The 16,854-nt window shown below is 47.5% G+C and overlaps 2 protein-coding genes across 7 annotated transcripts in view; both read right to left on the bottom strand.

Annotated features, from left to right (window-relative positions):
- Positions 1-6,006: 6,006 nt before the first annotated feature.
- LOC115533455 (uncharacterized) lies at positions 6,007-9,015 on the bottom strand. Of its 3 annotated transcripts, none has more exons than XM_030343992.1 (5): positions 8,853-9,008; positions 8,312-8,405; positions 8,081-8,168; positions 7,444-7,877; positions 6,007-7,044 (listed from the first exon to the last, which is right to left on the bottom strand). In XM_030343992.1, the coding sequence occupies exons 1-5, from the start codon at positions 8,905-8,907 to the stop codon at positions 6,729-6,731; spliced, it is 987 nt and encodes a 328-aa protein (XP_030199852.1). In that variant the 5' UTR covers positions 8,908-9,008; the 3' UTR covers positions 6,007-6,728. The 3 variants fall into 3 exon arrangements, 2 of the variants coding, with proteins under 2 accessions (XP_030199852.1, XP_030199853.1); XM_030343993.1 differs by having other exon boundaries at positions 8,081-8,157; positions 8,853-9,005; XR_003974197.1 differs by lacking the exon at positions 7,444-7,877 and having other exon boundaries at positions 8,081-8,405; positions 8,853-9,015.
- Positions 9,016-12,736: 3,721 nt separating this feature from the next.
- mcf2lb (mcf.2 cell line derived transforming sequence-like b) overlaps positions 12,737-16,854 on the bottom strand; it is a 34,631-nt gene continuing 30,513 nt past the window's right edge. Inside the window, exons 27-32 of one of the 4 annotated variants that reach the window (XM_030343441.1) lie at positions 16,590-16,667; positions 15,533-15,610; positions 14,923-15,032; positions 14,671-14,783; positions 14,364-14,467; positions 12,737-13,800 (exon numbers count right to left, since the gene is read on the bottom strand). In XM_030343441.1, the coding sequence (XP_030199301.1) occupies positions 13,748-13,800; positions 14,364-14,467; positions 14,671-14,783; positions 14,923-15,032; positions 15,533-15,610; positions 16,590-16,667 (536 nt within the window). In that variant the 3' untranslated portion in view covers positions 12,737-13,747. Of the gene's footprint in view, positions 13,801-14,363; positions 14,468-14,670; positions 14,784-14,922; positions 15,033-15,369; positions 15,611-16,589; positions 16,668-16,854 lie in introns of those variants that run through there. The other 3 variants (XM_030343438.1, XM_030343440.1, XM_030343439.1) reach the window with 3 other exon arrangements.

Genomic DNA, 16,854 nt, shown 5'->3' with positions numbered 1-16,854 from the left:
CACACAAATGCAAACAAGTTAACAAATGAAAAGCGTCTTGTTAATTCAAGTTTAACAGTTTGTATACAAATGTAACAACATCCAAATACTTTTTTGATGAAAATTGCAAATATTTTTCTAATTAACATATTTATAAAAATAATAATAATACATTTAATTTAGAGGCGCCTTTCAAGACACCCAAGGTCACCTTACAGAGCATATAGTCATCATAAATCGTTTTAAAAACAAGACATTGTGAAAAAATAAATAAATAAATAAATAAATAAATAAATAGGCAAATAAAAAAAATAAAACAAAAACAAGACAAAACAAAACAAACAAACAATCAAAACAGTGATCAGTTAGACGTTGTGTGCGAGTTTGAACAGGTGAGTTTTGAGTTGTGACTTGAAGGTTGTAATGGTGTCTGACTGTTTTATGTGTGGGGGGAGGGAGTTCCAGAGCCTGGGTGCTGAACAGCTGAATGACCGGGCACCCATTGTAGTGAGTCGTGATGTGGGGATACATAGTAGTCCAGCAGAGGTTGAGCGGAGGGAGCGGGAGGGAGTGTATTCTTGGAGGAGGTCGCAGAGGTAACTGGGGGCTAGGTTGTGGAGAGCTTTGTAGGTGAGGAGTAGGGTTTTGTATTGGATGCGGTAGTGTACTGGGAGCCAGTGAAGTTGGATAAGGACAGGGGTGATGTGGTCAGATGATTTGGTGCGGGTGATGATCCGGGCGGCTGAGTTCTGAATGATCTGCAGTCTGTTGATGAGTTTGGTGGGGAGTCCGGTGAGGAGGGCGTTGCAGTAGTCTATGCGTGATGTGACAAATGAGTGAACTAGGATTTCAGTGCTGGATTGGGTCAGTGATGGGCGGAGTCTGGCGATGTTGCGGAGGTGGAAGAATGCAGTCCGGGTGATGTTGTGAATATGGGGTGCGAATGAGAGGGTGTTGTCCAGGATGACGCCGAGGCTCTTGACTTTGGAGGAGAAGGGTACTGGGAATCCATCGATGATTATGAGTGGAGCTGGGGAGTGTTGTGATTTAGTGAGGATGGATTTGGATCCGATGAGCAGGGCCTCGGTCTTGTTTCCGTTGAATTTCAGGAAGTTCCTGCTCAACCAGCTCCGGATCTCTTCCAGGCACGTGATGAGGGAGGTGGGGGGATGGCAGCGGTGGGTTTGGTGGAGATGTAGACCTGTGTGTCGTCAGCGTAGCAGTGAAAATGGACCCCATGGTGACAAAGGAGTGTGCCCAGCGGGAGGAGGTAAATGGTGAGCAGGAGTGGACCCAAGACTGACCCCTGGGGGACACCCAGTGAGACACCTGAACACCCAGACTTGTGGTTGCTTAGTTGAACAAATTGTTGACGGCCGGTGAGGTAGGATGTAAACCAGGAGAGTGCAGCACCAGTGATCCCAATGCCAGCCAGGGAGTCCAGGAGCAGAGGGTGGGAGATGGTGTCGAATGCTGCGCTGAGATCGAGGAGGATGAGAATGGTGAGTAATCCAGAGTCGGCTGCAAGGAGGAGGTCGTTGGTGATTTTGACTAGGGCTGTTTCAGTGCTGTGTTTTGGACGGAAGCCAGATTGGAACGGTTCGTGGAGATTGTTTGTGTCAAGGTGGGTCTGTAGTTGTGCGGCAACCAACCTTTCAAGTGTTTTGGAGATGAAAGGGAGATTGGAGATGGGCCGGTAATGGTTAAGGTCAGTTGGGTCAGCACCAGGTTTTTTCAGGATGGGAGTGATGGCAGCCAGCTTGAGAGTGGGGGGTACAGTACTAGTAGTGAGGGAGGAGTTAATTATGTTGGTGATCATGGGGGAGATGGACGGTAGACATGCTTTGACAAGGGAGGTGGGAAGAGGATCGAGCTGACAGGTGGTGGTTTTGGCTTTGCGGATGAGTTCTGAAATGGTCTGTTCTGTTACTGGGGTGAAGTCAGAGAGGGAGCTGATGAGAGGTTGGCCAGAGGTGATCATCCAGGGTGGTTCATCAGAGGGGGTGCGAGATGAGGCCAGTTGTTGGTGAATGGTGTTGATTTTAGAGCTGATGAAGTCCAGGAACACAGTGCAATGGGTGGTGGAAATGTCTGGAGGGAGGGTTTTAGGAGGCTGAACTAAGTGTCTGACTGTTGAGAAGAGGACTCTGCTGTTGCCTGTACCAGTGTTGATGAGGTTGGAGTAGTATGAGGTTTTGGCAGTGGTGAGGGCGTTCTTGTAGTGATGGAGGTGGTCCGAATACATTTGGCGGTGCACAGTGAGTTGAGTCTTATTGTAGAGTCGCTCCAGTCGACGACCAGTGGCTTTGAGCTGGCGCAGATGAGGAGTGAACCAGGGAGCAGTGTGGGTGAATGAGACTGAGCGGGTTTTCAGGGGGGCCAGGGTGCTCAGGGAAGAGGAGAGGCAGTTATTGTAGTGAGTCACCAGAACAGTCAGGGAGAGAGCTGGCAATTATTGATTTATATTATTTATTTAAAACAAGGCACATTTGTGTGTGGAACAGAAATGTGTTTGTGAATCTTATTTTTGTTTATGTATTCATTTAAACACAGCGATATCCATTTGTATGCGCATTGAAATGTATTTGTGAGAAGAGAGAAATAAATAACAAAATACATTTGCGAATCCTTCTCTGTGCGTTCATCATTAATTAGACTGTTCTGGCAACATATGAGGCCGCTTTGTGAACTACAGCTCTTCGCTTCTCTCAACTCGAATGATATACGTCAACACATGTGTGATTCCCCATGCGCTTGCGTCAGGAGGTCCCTGCGTAAAGGCAGAGGCCAAGGCTGGCTGCACAGCAACTGGACTATTTCCGCCAACCAATATTTCCCCGGCCAACGGGGGGCTATAAGGATCAGCGCATGACCCTTCTCTCGCACCCTGCCGAGAGTAGGAATGATCAGTTCTAATGGGGGGAAAGCATACAGGAGGATGCACGGCCACTCTTATGCCAAAGCATCCAGCCCCATCGGGGCGCTCCTACCAGTTAGGGGATAGAACAGAGGGCACTGAGTGTTCTCCTCTGATGCAAAGGGATCGACCTTTGCTCGACCGTATCTCTCCCATATCTGGTTCACGACCACGACGTGGAGTTTCCAGTCCTTGTAGCGAGGGTCGCCCCTGGACATTAAATCTGCTCCCCAGTTCCGCTCGCCCGGCACGTGTGTTGCTCTCAGAGACAACAGGTGGGCGTTGCCCCACATGGTCACTCTGTGTGCCAACGTGTGCATTTGAGGGGAGCGCAGCCCCCCCTGACGGTTTATATACGCCACCACCGTGGTGTTGTCTGTCCTGACTAGAACATGTTGCCCTCTCAGAAAGGGAAGAAAATGTTTCAGCGCCAGTGACACCGCCTGAAGTTCCAGGCAGTTCATGTGAACAAACTGCATATGTGAGCTCCACGTGCCATTTACTGTTCTGCCCTCGTATACGGCTCCCCAGCCCGCCCGAGAGGCATCCGTTGAAAGGACCTTCCTCGCCAGGACAGTTCCCATGGTAACGCCTGTAGTCAGAAAGGAAGCGCGTCCCAAAGGGAACAGCGCCGAGACGCACGCCATGGAGATCAGAACCCGGCGATGGCCATGGCGCCGACGCCATCAGACCCAATAGTCTGAGGCACGTTCTGAACTTCCACTGCGAAAAAGTGCCAGACAAGCCTAAAAGGCTTCCACTCTCTCCGCGGATAGACGTGCTTTGAACGCACTGAATCGAGGCACAAGCCTATGAACGTTATGCTTTGAGTAGGGCCAAAACAGTCTTTTGCACGTTTATTGTGAAACCCAGGGACACTAGGTGCGATATGAGCACGCTGGTCTGCGCCTGAGCCTCCTGGGGCGACTGTGGCTAGAAGCCAGTCGTCTATGTATGTGGCTAAACGCATTCTCTTCAACCTGAGGGGCGCGATAGCAGCCTCTGCGCATTTCACAAACACCCGTGGACTTAACGAAAGGCCGAACGGGAGAACCAAATACTCATACGTTACGCCCTGGAAGGCGAACCTGAGATATTTCCTGTGAGGGGGATAATGGGGATAAATGGGGATAGGGAAATAAGCGTCCCTCAGATCTATGCTTGTGAACCAGCCTCCCGGGCGCACGAAGCGTATGAGAGCGGCGTGTGTCAGCATCCTGAAACTGTACCTACTGTCTCCTGTATCTTTTCAGAGTGCGTAAATCTGATATCGGCCGGAGGCCCCCTCCGTTCTTCGGGACTAGAAAGTACCTCGAGTAAAAACCGCTTTGGTTTTTCTCCGGTGGCACTACCCGAATTGCCCTTTTGTTTTTTAGAGAGGTGATTTCCTCCTGTAAAACCTGAGCTTTCTCTCCACGGGCGGCATGTCCGCATCCTGGGCACTGCAGCTGCGCCCTCGGCTCGGAGCCTGGATGCGCGCTGGCAAACATTTTTAATGAATAATGATTTGGGGAAGGGGGACACATGTGTGATGTCGCTTGCCCTCGTAGCGAGATGTGGCGGTCTCCACCGGGGGCTCCGGCCACTCGATGTTCAGCCGCGCAGCCGCCCTCTTGCAGGCCCTGTGGAGGTCCATGCTGACGGCCGGGTTCAGGGAGGCACGCACCGCCAACCACCATAGGCGACGCGATGCGGGGGAAAAAAGATTCATTATCCTCATCCTCGTCAGAGCCGAGGCTAATAGATCCCCCCCCCCCCGACTCGGAGTAACCGCCCTCGGCTTCGTCAGGCCCTTCCAGCAGGCTAGCCTCGATAGCGTCGGGCTGAGTCAACTCCAGCGGCTGGGAAGCGTCGGTGAGGTCCCTCTCCGATCCCCAGCCGGTGCCCAGTGGGGCGGGAACCCCGCTAGCTCCGGTAGTGGTAGGTCGACTACCCCCATTACCGGATCATCTGCGAAGAGCATCGCCTGCTTATTCAGCCGGCGTTTGCGGGTTTTATTGGAAAAACGTGCGCAATGCTCGCAGGTGGCCGGGAATGCAAGGGCAGCCTTGGCATGTTCCAGCCCAAGGCAGCGAATGCAGGCGGTGTGGCTATCCGCCCCCGACATCTTGTTCCCGCATACGCAGAACTTTGTCGGAGGTTTCCCCGAGCCTTCGGTTAGGGTAGGTTCAACCTCAGACTGCATGGTCTCTTTCCGCTTATGCCCAGCTGCTGTTTGGCGACAGGTCAGCTTGGACACGGGGATTGAAGCTAGTGTGGGTATTAGCAGCTAGTGTGGGTACTAGCAGCTACTGTTTGGTGACAGTCTAGCTCTTTTTAGCCTCACAGAGGTCAGAGGTAGCGATGTAGGCTAGCGTTCGTGGACGGAGGGGTTAGCTCGCTCTGGGAACAGTACGCTAAGCCGTCTACAACTTCTGTCCGAGAGGTGCTTCTAGGAGCGAGAAGAGGTTAAAGACTGAAGAGATGACGTGACGACGGGACTTATGTAGTAGGAGGGAGCCCCTCCTCTGCAGGCAGACGTCACGTCTGTTGGCCAGTCACGACTGCCGTAGTGTAAAATTGCTTCTTCCGGATATGACGATCACGACAGCCATCGCTGCTCGTCACCCACCAAAAACCTCCCGCTTTGAAGGCTGAAAAAATAGTTATAAATCTTTGGTTTATGAATCCTGCAATATGGGTCCGTTACCTCCTCCTGACGGTAACAGACAATGCTACGGTGTTATTTATATTTGTCTACCAATGCAGCCCATACAACAGCAGCATTTCAGTTATCGTGGGGGATTACTTTTGTGATGAAGTTATTAAATTCAGTCACGATATTATAATATCAATGATCAAGTTTGGTCTACAAGTTTAGAGTACTAGTTTTACTAATGCTCTCTAGTTTCACAAAAGTTCTTACCATGTGGAGCCTTCATTCATGAATTTAATATGCAAAAGAAAATTTTATTTTACATACCCAGGTTACTGTCTGAAAATACATAGATAACTTCAAAGAGGCTTTGATTGACATGCCTATTATAATTATCAGGCCCAGTATACAGTAAATACTGCTAACATAATAGCAGTATTTAATTTACACAACAGTTCCAATAAAAGACAACACATCAACTTAAAAATGACTGATTTTATTAAATACAAATAATAAAGAATTCAATAACAAACTTCAATAATAAACAAATAATAATTAATGAAGTCATGTCCACTTTCTCTTAGAGCCTCGTCCCAACGCCAGGCGGTATTGTCAGCTCAATGATGCAGTGCCGATTCTCAAGGTTATTTTGATGGCCAGTGACATGCAAGTTGACTTCCGCTTGTCAAGGGGATCATTTAATGCCCTTATGGAAGCCATGGGGAGCAACGCAGACCACGGCTGGGATTCGGAGATCGCCTGCCTGGTCTTCCTGTTCTGGTTGGCCAGTGGTACATCCTACCGTGTCGTCTCCCGGGCCTTTGATATGCCCAGAACATCCGTCCACCGTGCTATCCACACCACCAGTGTGGATAGCAAAGATTGCCTCCCTGTTTGCTCAAACAGTCAACCATCCTACAGAGGAGGAGTTGGTGACTGTGGGAGGGTCGGCGGCCTTCAACAGGGTGGTTGGGAGCATTGACGGCTGCCACGTCAGAGTAAAGCCCCCTTCACAGGATGCCGACTGCTACCTGAACCGTAAACATTTTTATTCGGTTCAGCTTCAGGCTGTGGTTGACCACACAGCAAAATTCATAGATGTGTGTGTGGGGTACACCGGGTCAGTGCATGACTCGAGGGTACTAAAGAACAGCCCCCTGTACCTAGAGAAGCACTACCCTCCACCAGGGTACTGCCTCATCGGGGATGGTTGGTACCCCTGCCTGTCCTACCCCATGACCCCCTACCGGCAGCCGGCTGACAAAGGCCCGAGTAGTGGTGGAGCGGGCCTTTGGGATCTTGAAGACCAGATGGAGGCCCATATATATGAAGGCGCTGGAGGTGGACGTCCTGTTCGTCCCGGAGGTCATCCTCTGCTGCACCATACTCCACAATATTTGCCTGAGCCAGGGAGACGTGCTGGACCCTGAGGACCCTGAGGACGGCGAGGCTGGAGCAGCAGAGGAAGAGGATCCAGGACGGGAGGCAGCACCCCCAGGCACCGTCTCTGGAGCTGAGGAGAGAAATAGAACGGCAGCGCTGTGTTACGCTCCTGACCATGATTACATTTAATTAAATAATTTGGTCAATTTCAACACTTCAAAACATATAAAACATTCAAAACAAAAACAACAAGAACATAACATAAATGATTTCAACACATGAACAGTAAAACCATTTTTAAATAAGGTAAGAACAAACAAAATAAATTAATTTAAGAACATAAACTAAATATTTAAAAAAAGTTCATTTGGGAGCCAGCCTCTCCAGAATTGCCAGGAAGCGGTCTTCCCTGGCTGCAGCTTCCTGGTCCCTCCTCTCATCCCTCGCCCTCATCTCCTCTCTCCACCTTTCCTCTCTCGCCACTGCCTCCTGGTGGCACCTCTCCTGCCTCTCACACAGCTCCCTGTACCTTCTCTCTTCTCTCTGCTCTCTCTCGGCCGCCTGCCTGGCCTGTTCGGCCTCTCTCCTCTTCTCTCTCTCCCTCTCTTCGGCCTGCAAAGCCCTCCAGTCCTGCTCATCCTGGCTCTTCAGCTCTTGCAGCACTTCCACAACGTACATCCGCCGCCTTTTGGGGGTGGATGCTGTGGAGGTTCCGGTGGTTGTGGGCGTCGGACTGCCCAAGGCAGTCTCCTCTGCTGCCTCAACCTTCCTACCCCTTTCTGGTGTACTTATAGAGGGGGCTGTGAACACCACCGCGCCCTGGGCACACGTGGCAATAAGGACAGGTGGCGTCACAGACGGCCTGTCCCCAATTGCCTCGTGCATGAGATCAAACCATTTCCAGGACGCAGCAGTGGTCTCATCCCCCTCTGTGCTTACACTAGTCGGAGTGTTCTTAAGATCCTATGTAGTAAGAACAACAACAAAACACACAGCTTGAAAAGCACATAGATCTGAAACCCTATGTTGTACAAATATCTTCAATGATATATACATTTTTTTTTTCTATTTTTCCGTTCAACTGCTATATAGAAATGACTTATCAGAGAATCTGTATAGCTGACAAGGACGTAAGGCATGAAGTGAAAATAGACAAACTGACCAACCTTGTATTTCTGTTTAAGGTTTTCCCATTTTCTTTTTAGGAATGGGGCGGTCACCCTCCCCAGCAGTCGTCTCTCTTCTAGGAACACTCTGGTTAACATGTAATAGGGGCACATTTCACAATAGTTTTCGTACAACACATCAGTCTACAGATTGAGCAGACAACAAGCGATTTACATTTGATAAATATATTGCTAGATAGGTATAGATGAACTCGACACGTTTGCACTTACTTGTATCCAGCCGCGTTTGTGGCTCTCCCTCCGCTGAAGGTCTTATTGTGGGCAACACGCCACCGCACGAAAGCGACCGTGTCCTCATCACTCCCTATATTGAAGAACGAGATCGACACCAATAAGAAAATGGTTTGTGACCTAAGGAACTCCAAACTTAAGGTTCACGTTTCCATACCGCAGGGTAGCTAGTTGCTGACGTGATCACAAAAACACATCTGGCGCGTTGACAAGTCTTCAAGATCACTAACGTTACTACTGTTCAAGTGCAATAACGTATTGACTTTCATTTTAAGTCCCACATGCAATTACTATCAAAACATTTAAAAACAACAAGATAACTACCGACAAGATAAATACCTAGGCAAATCACAACTTTTTCGCTATAGATCGAGCTTGCTCCTAACTGATAACAAGCTGAAGCTTGCTAAACCGGACGATAACAACTGTAACCACAAGCACAGTGTTAATGCATTTGAAAAAAACTATTCAGAGGCGATTCCAAAATGTAAATATGAATATGTAACACGACACAACTTACATTTGTATGGTTCGGGAGCTGCAGGAGTTGCAGGCGCTGTCATCTCGGTAGCCATACTTCTTTTTCTCCGAGCTGAGCGGCGAGTAGGATCTGTCTATGGACAACGGATTCAAAAATGGCGCCTATTCATTCCTATGTAAACTACTCAGTGGCGCAGGGCAACATCAAGGAGATATGCTTCCGCATCATGGGTCTATGGCTACGCCCTACTTCATGACGTACCGGATGCAGAAATATTCTTGTTTTTTAGCATTGTTAGCATTGTAGCATCATAAGCGAGAGGTCTGAGCGATAGCAGTCGCATTGTTTACCGACCATGGAAGTAATCCCCCGATGATTCTCTATATGTTTAACGATTATTATTTTAGATTAGTTTGCCACTTTTGGACTTTATAAGAAAAGCACCTTGTATATACCTTTTTGAATGTTAAAACAGAAATAATTACCACTCGTTTAATATATTTCGGTTTCTGAAACGAGAATCAAATGCCCAATATATACACAGACCCATCAGCTGGTGTACCCAGGGAACTCACAAGGTGTTAGGAAGCAAAGGAGTCTGAAATGACCCCACATGGTATCATGGTCCCATTATGTGTGGGTGCAATAAATAAGACAGATATGATGGTGGCGGTGCCAGCCCCATGTCAGGTTTCAAAAACGAGTAATACTGAAACTGAATCTCAAACTTGATCCTGATATGTATTTAACATGAAATATTGTACAGGGAGAGGGCTGTGGCCGTAATCGATGGAGGAGGCAGTCACTTAAGCACACCTTACATGCATAATTAATAAAATATTAAAAACACTTGGGTGAGGCGTGTTTGTCACTTATGGGAAAGAGCTGGAGTAACGGAATAAGACGCAGCTGGGCAGGGCGCTGAGAAGTGATGCATGAGACATGATGGTGACACGGCAGACAAGTAGGGGAGCATGATGGACTGGGATCTGATGAGGAAATAAAGATTTAACTTACGATAAAATATACTCTGAAGTTTCCAGTTTCTGCAAACAGAAGAGAAGGGGTTTAGTTAAGGCCTTGTATCATTAATAAGCTAGACTGTGACAATCAATAAAAAATAAATAAAACTAAGTCTTAGTTTAAAGCCCACTCACCACATCAAGGTGCAGGCCAAGAGTGGGAACATAGAACAAAGACTCACATCAAACTCAGTCACAACATGAACAAAACACAAATACATGAAACATGTACATAACTACGAGACCATAGACCCCACATCAAACTCAACAGTCACAACATGTAAAAAAACAAATACATGAAATATTTACATAAATACGAGACCGTAAGATACGTTTGGGTTTGTCTTGTTTTATCTTAAAAACGAAATACACATAACATATAAGAAAAATAAAATAAAAGTAATAATAGATAAAGCTAAACTCAGTTAGTGATACATTTAAATGTACAAAAATTACAGAGGTCATGGATCGGATGTGCTGTTCAAAAAGAAAGGCACTATTAAACTATGCCTTGTGCTCCGTTATGCAAGCTTCAAGTCTACAATTGAACAATGTTCTTTTGCAGTTTTGAGTGCTTTGTGCCAACTTGTGCTCCGTCATGCAAGCTCCAAGTGTCACTGCAAACAGATTCCTTCCAACTAACTATTTACGAAAAATACAATCAATAACTTATGTACAAATAAATGGTTACATTTCAACCAGCAACGAAGTTGGAGTGGCCTACACACATAAATAATTGTAATACACCAACATTGTTAATTGTAATACATAGGTAGCTACACAAGCTAATGAAAAATTAAATACCAACGCTGAAATGTTAGACTATTAACAATATTACATATAGTCTTGATATGCTATAGGTCCGAGTTGCTGTCATTTATGTACCCGCGCACCACTGCTACATACAGATCCCTTCCGCGATTTAGAAAAGTACTAGACACGCCTCCGACTACAAATTACGCCTCCGGCTACAAGTTACGCCTCCTCCGACTACAAGTTACGCCTCCTACTACAAGTTACGCCTCCGTCTTGCAGGACGCAGACAAGTTGTGAGCGGCTTTGCCTGGCTCCGCCTCTTCCGCTACGTAGCTAAGATGGCTGCCGTTGAGTACGAAAAGTGTGCATCGCCACCATAGATATATATATTAAAGGTCCCATGACATGAAAATCTCACTTTATGAGGTTTTCTAACATAAATATGAGTTCCCCTAGCCTGCCTATGGTCCCCCAGTGGGTAAAACTTGCGTTTGTTGTAAAACGAGCACTAGCTGTTCTGCTCGCCTTTGAAAAAACGGAGGCTCAAGTGCGCTGATTTGGAATGTCTGTGTTTAGGACGTCATCCAGCATCTAAGCTCCTCCCTTTACTCTGCCTGGCCCGCCCAGAGACGTTGTTCCGCCAATGAGACTCGACCGTGCGAGCGCCACATGTGTGTGTGTGAATACACACACTGTAACGCAAGTGTTTCTTGTCGGTTCTTTGACGTGTCTTGTATTTCCACAACGAGACTGTTGTGGGGGTTATCTCAGCCAAGGTTGAGAATGAATTGGGGGGAAGGAACTTTGGCTTTGACTCCCTCAAGAACATGAACCACGACATGGAGGAGAAAGGGATTGTTGGCGGCGATTGTCTCCCGCTTTCTCCTCCTTGTCACGGTTCAGTCTACTTCACATTGATGTGGACGTTGAAGAACCAGGAACGTCGGAGAACCCAACGCGGTCGTTTGAGATTCATAATATCGGCTCACACAGCTTTTGGCCGTGATAATATATATTATATGATATAGATATCTATGTAGGCTATATGATAATATTTAGATATAGAGCTCCAGGACTCCCGTGTGTTCTAGAATATTTACAGAACACGGCTAAAGGCTGTGTGCGCCTCGCCATTGCGATACATCCACTGTAAACAGAGCGCTTGGTACCGTGGCTGCAAGATGTTCAGGGCTGCACCCCCACCCTCCTCCTTGACCCGCCTCACTCCTCCTCATTTGCATTATAGCTACAGACACCAAAACAGCGCATTTGGGGGAAGCTCAATGTGCGACTGGCTCGGAGTGGCTGTAACTCTGCACCACGGCTGAATTTCGGGAACGTCTTTGAATACTGTGTTAGTTGCCCACTAATACCTATATTAAAGAATACATAAAATAGCAGGTCATGGGACCTTTAACTAGATGCCCTACGGCGGCGTCTAGAACGTCACCATAGGCCGCCATCTTACCACAGTAAAGCTTTCTGGTGGAATCTGTTGTAGCGGACGTAAATCAGTGATCTGCACAAACGCTAATACTCTTATCTCGCTGAAAACTTGACGGATTTACAAACGGTTTGGTTTCTTACAAACTTTGAGTTTAAACTCAAAATCAAACTGGATGAGTTTAAACGCCTATATTTCCTTGTAGCCTATCACCTATTCTCCTTTTGCTATTATTTATGAGACGTACATTGAATTGACACTGTATGGAAGGCTACACTTGCCCTTATCTAGAGCTGTTTACCAGTACACAACTGAGCAAAGTCGATGCCTACAGACGGTTAAAAGGTAAATTGATTGCAGACGTTGCGAAAATATTTTCCCCATAATTTCAAGGGATCGGACCATAACAGTCGACATCTACAGGAAAGTAAGCCACAATATCGATAGTGTTTTCCTTAAGACATTCGTGTCTGGCAACATAGCCAATCTTTCAAATTGTGTTAGCTTTTCTGTGAGAGTGGATTGGAATAAACACCTTGTGTTTGACACACAAAACTGCGAAAAAGTTTGACCTTTTAGAATAGAATACATTCACATTCAATTATATATAATTAATTATTTGTATACAACTGCCTGGTGTGCATTTATTTTCATTCCTGTATGCCTGGCACGCAGCTTGAACGCAGACAAACACGGAACAATAAGTGTATGATCACGTCATTTATTTATATAGAAAAGCAATAGACAAGTCACCAATCTGTGGCATTACCATACTCAATGTACAATATATTATTTCAGAACATTTTATGAGAGACAGAAATGAATTCACAATATCTACATTCAGAACATGATCCCTCAGAGGGAATAAGTTAGCTCTATACATCAACGTCTGATTATTCACATTTTGAATTGGATCATGGGCCCACATATAGGCCCAACAATGAATAGGACCATAAAACCTACAGGAAAAAGCCTTATGGATGCAGTGTGTGCTTGGGAAGACATGGACACAAGACAAACGTAACAAAAGCATGACAATAAAGAGGGAGACCGGTGGGGACAGCTGAAAGGACTAAAGGGATATTAAACTATGCAGTGTTTTGTGTTTCCTCTCAGAACGCAGCACATCTAAATATAACTAACTTTGGAAAAAAGGGGGATTGAAAATAATTCATTGACAGCAACATTTACCAACAGTTAACTGCTTTTCCTCTTCATTTCAGTCTTGTAGTTACAGAATTGCCCATGCCACTCTTGCAAATACGTGGTGTTTTTGCGGATGGACATACAGTTTTAAGCCCAAGAGAAGCCTCTGTATGTAAGCAAAGCTCGCCCCACTTTAACGTGAATACCTAGAGATGCACTTACAGATCAGTCCTGCTGGTCCACATATACATCTATTACAATCCTCTTGACCCCTTCCACGCAAACACTCCCGCACACACACATACACAAACACACACTGTTTAAATGACAACAATGGCTGATCGACAACAATACAATGTCACTTGAGAGAATTCTGAAATGGCTTGGCTATGGTTTGGAAAATTTGCTGGATATATTCTCTGGAGAACCAGGTTGTTTACAGGAAATGTGTAGTGATACAGCCTTCATCAGAGGGTGCAGTGCAAGGGTTGCGTCGTAGCTTGCTGTGCTCGTTGCTCTGTGATGGGGGACGGAGGGGTTCAGGGTTCGATGGCAAAGAAGCTGATTTAGGTCTCACTGCAGCTCGATGAGGTGCTGAGGCTCCCCGAGCCACTTCCCTCTGTGGAGAGGACACACACACACACACACACACACACACACACACACACACACACACACACACACACACACACACACACACACACACACACACACACACAGGTTTGTTTCAATATGAACATTCATATATACTCCGACCTCTTCCACCACAATAAGTGCCTATACAGAGGTTTCTTTATCGCAAAAAACATGCTAAAACAGTGGATTAACTCCATTCCCACTGCCAGTAGACGAGTGGGCCTTTCTGTATCGACTTTCTGGGATGCCACGTTCAAACCATGCGTGACGGGAAGCTGCACAATGCTCCAATGGGTGAGTGGTTAAGTTTCACAACAGGACTTCACACAAATGGGCCAGGAAGTGACACTAGATCCCACATTGCAGCAATCTGCGGCAATCGCTGCAATGCCTGATTAGTTGTTTTTAGTCTTGTGGGAAAGGGGTTTCAGTATGATACTACACATACGATAACACAGGGAGAATAAAGAGGTATAGCTCATAATCCAGCACAATCATCTGTTTGTATCCAACACATACCGGTAATGGTAATAAAGGAGGAAGTACCTGAGCTGGTGAGTGATTGACAAGACTGGGACGGTCCAATCAGGGTGAGCAGATTAGCAGCAGCGACCCACCCTTCTTTACTCGTCTTCAGGTTTTGTACAAACCTAACGGAAAACAGTGAAAAGAGCTGCCTTCAAGCCTCTGCCTGCAAAGTTGTTATTGCATCTCCGCCCAAACTACTGGCTGTACAGGTTATTGCGATCAACCCCGTCTCAACGGTTTCCGTTTGGCGCCCAAGCGATGACCCGGGCCATACGAATGACAGCACTTCAGCAAGCGTCCCGCACACGACTGCAGACGGACTCACCACTGTCCGTCTTCTCCTTCCTTCACCAGCTGCACCGTGTCCCCGCTCGCCACCGCCAGCTCCTGGGCCCCGGGCCTCTCGCAGTCGGCCACCACCGTGTACTTCCCAGCGCTCTGCGCCATAGCGGGGGGTAGGGCGGGACAGAAGCGTTCGATATTAGATCAAGCTGAAGTCAAACGCTGAAGAAGGAAGCAGGCAGACACACACGCTTATTCGGGATCTGGGTTGTCGGGGGGGGGGCCGTCTACCCACCAGTCTCTTGGGGGCCTCCTCCTCGGGGTCTGAGTTGAGCGGCTCCTCTGCGCTGGAGTAGCCGTCGTTCTCCCCCGAGGCGTCCAGCGACACCGAGGCCTTGGTCCAGCCTGTTGGGTGAGGGACAGAGAGTTGGCATAATATGGCAGGCGGTTTGTTGGCGGTAACCGAAAATAGCGGGACCTCAGCTGTTTTGGAGTGCGAGAGGTAGAGGGAGCCAACAGATCTCTCTTGATCGCGAACAATGTGAGTGACATCGGAGCCAACGGTGAAACACGACCAACACACAACTGTTGAGTAAGAGCCAGTTAGCCAATGTGAGTGAGATCAAGAGAGAAGACCATGCAACACACTATATTCTCAACCTGCATACTACCAGGCAAGGTGGTGTGTGTGTGTGTGTGTGTGTGTGTGTGTGTGTGTGTGTGTGGGGGGGGGGGGGGGGGGGGGGGGAGGGGGGGGGGTGAGTGATTCTGAACAGCAGTGTCTTATCGACTGCGGTGGGTGTGAAAACAAGGGGCAGGCAAGCAGGTGGCTAGTGAGGGACTCCATCAATAGAAGGGCAGACATCTGCAGGCTGTTGAGTGCAAGCCAGGTGGAGCCAGCATACCTCTCCGCTTGGCCTGTAAGAGAGCTGTGGTGCTGAACCACCTGACCCTGCTCAGGTGGAGCGGGGGCGGGCCTTGATCTGGGGAATGGGAGGGAGGGTTAGCCCACGGCCCCTCATGAAACCATGGTGCCGCTCGGAGGCACCACTAGCAGCTCGCTCACAGAGACGTTGGACCAACCAATGGACGATCAGGCTCAACCATGGGCCAATGGAATGTACTGCAGTCTGAGCCCAGATCACTGTTTTCCTCAAACCCATAACATCCAATGGAGGATCCATAAAGAACTTTTAGAATTGTGTCTTTTTAACTTTAAGTGTGGAACAATGTATCGGGCAAGGAGTTGTTCGATATATTTGATATGTAACCCTGAATTTCTTGCCCTGCCAAATGGTCGGAGCTATGCCATTGGCTGGTGGCAGGTGTTGTATCAGCGATGCTAGGCCGAAACATAAATGACAGGGACATACAAATTCCATTCATCTTATCTATCCTTGAGATCCGCTAGCTGCCCGCCCCATAAGCAGGCCGTCAAAAAAAACGCGTCTCTGTAAGCAGCCTATGCTCCGAGATCATACACAAAAACAAGTGGTACTACCAACCACTCAAAACCAAAATAAACAGTATTCCAAACAATCAACGACAAGGGGTGTGTGTTGTGGGGTTTTGCGCTCATGCACACGAAGTGGGAGCTGAACGAAGCCAGCGTCTGACATTATCCGGAGCTAGATTAATCCCCAAGAGGAAGAGGAGGAGGGTGAGGGAATATCAATGTGTATTTTCCAAGACAAGAATTGGTATCGGAAAGGCTACGGAAAGTACTAATATAACTAAATGATTTTAAATCGGATGCCCAATGCACGTTCATTTTAGTTTTTTCTGGATGCACAAAACACGGTAGGGAGAGGTGAGCTTCCTGTTTGTTTGGGATCTCGCATCAAATACCAACAGAAGTGACGTCACCCAACATCGCTGACACAACCTTTCATGTTCGATCCTGGGTTCATGTCTGAGCCCCGTCTTAGAGGGGAACCTAGAGGGTTAACGGACTGTAGCCACCTTTGAAGCCGAAGGGCGTGGGGTCACTCTTGATCTCATGCCGCTTGGTCTTGTGGTCGGGGCTCGTGGGAGAGCCTACTGTCAGGAGGAAAAAAACAGAGACACGAGTCAGAAGAGTGTGGAGCAGAGGAACACGGTCGGACTACAAAAAGATGAGATGAAATGGCCAAACATCACAGGGTTATTCTACACTAGCGTTGGCACAGCACAAAGGTTGTAGCTTCGAGTTCCGAGGTCGTGCAAAGAGCATAATTTGCGGCTTCAC

This window comes from Gadus morhua, chromosome 20 (genome assembly GCF_902167405.1).
Source record: "Gadus morhua chromosome 20, gadMor3.0, whole genome shotgun sequence".
NCBI lineage: Eukaryota > Metazoa > Chordata > Actinopteri > Gadiformes > Gadidae > Gadus > Gadus morhua.
Note: the sequence above shows the minus strand (reverse complement) of the source record. Positions and strands in the feature narration are given on the sequence as shown.

Excerpts from the sequence above, each read along its gene's own strand:
- LOC115533455 (XM_030343992.1), bottom strand. The coding sequence starts at position 8,907 with ATGGCTACCGAGATGACAGCGCCTGCAACTCCTGCAGCTCCCGAACCA. Across the intron at positions 8,169-8,311 it reads ACAAACGCGGCTGGATACAA|AGTGTTCCTAGAAGAGAGAC; the intron begins GTAAGTGCAAAC and ends CATGTTAACCAG. Across the intron at positions 7,045-7,443 it reads GAGCAGAGAGAAGAGAGAAG|CTCCAGAGACGGTGCCTGGG; the intron begins GTACAGGGAGCT and ends TTCTCTCCTCAG.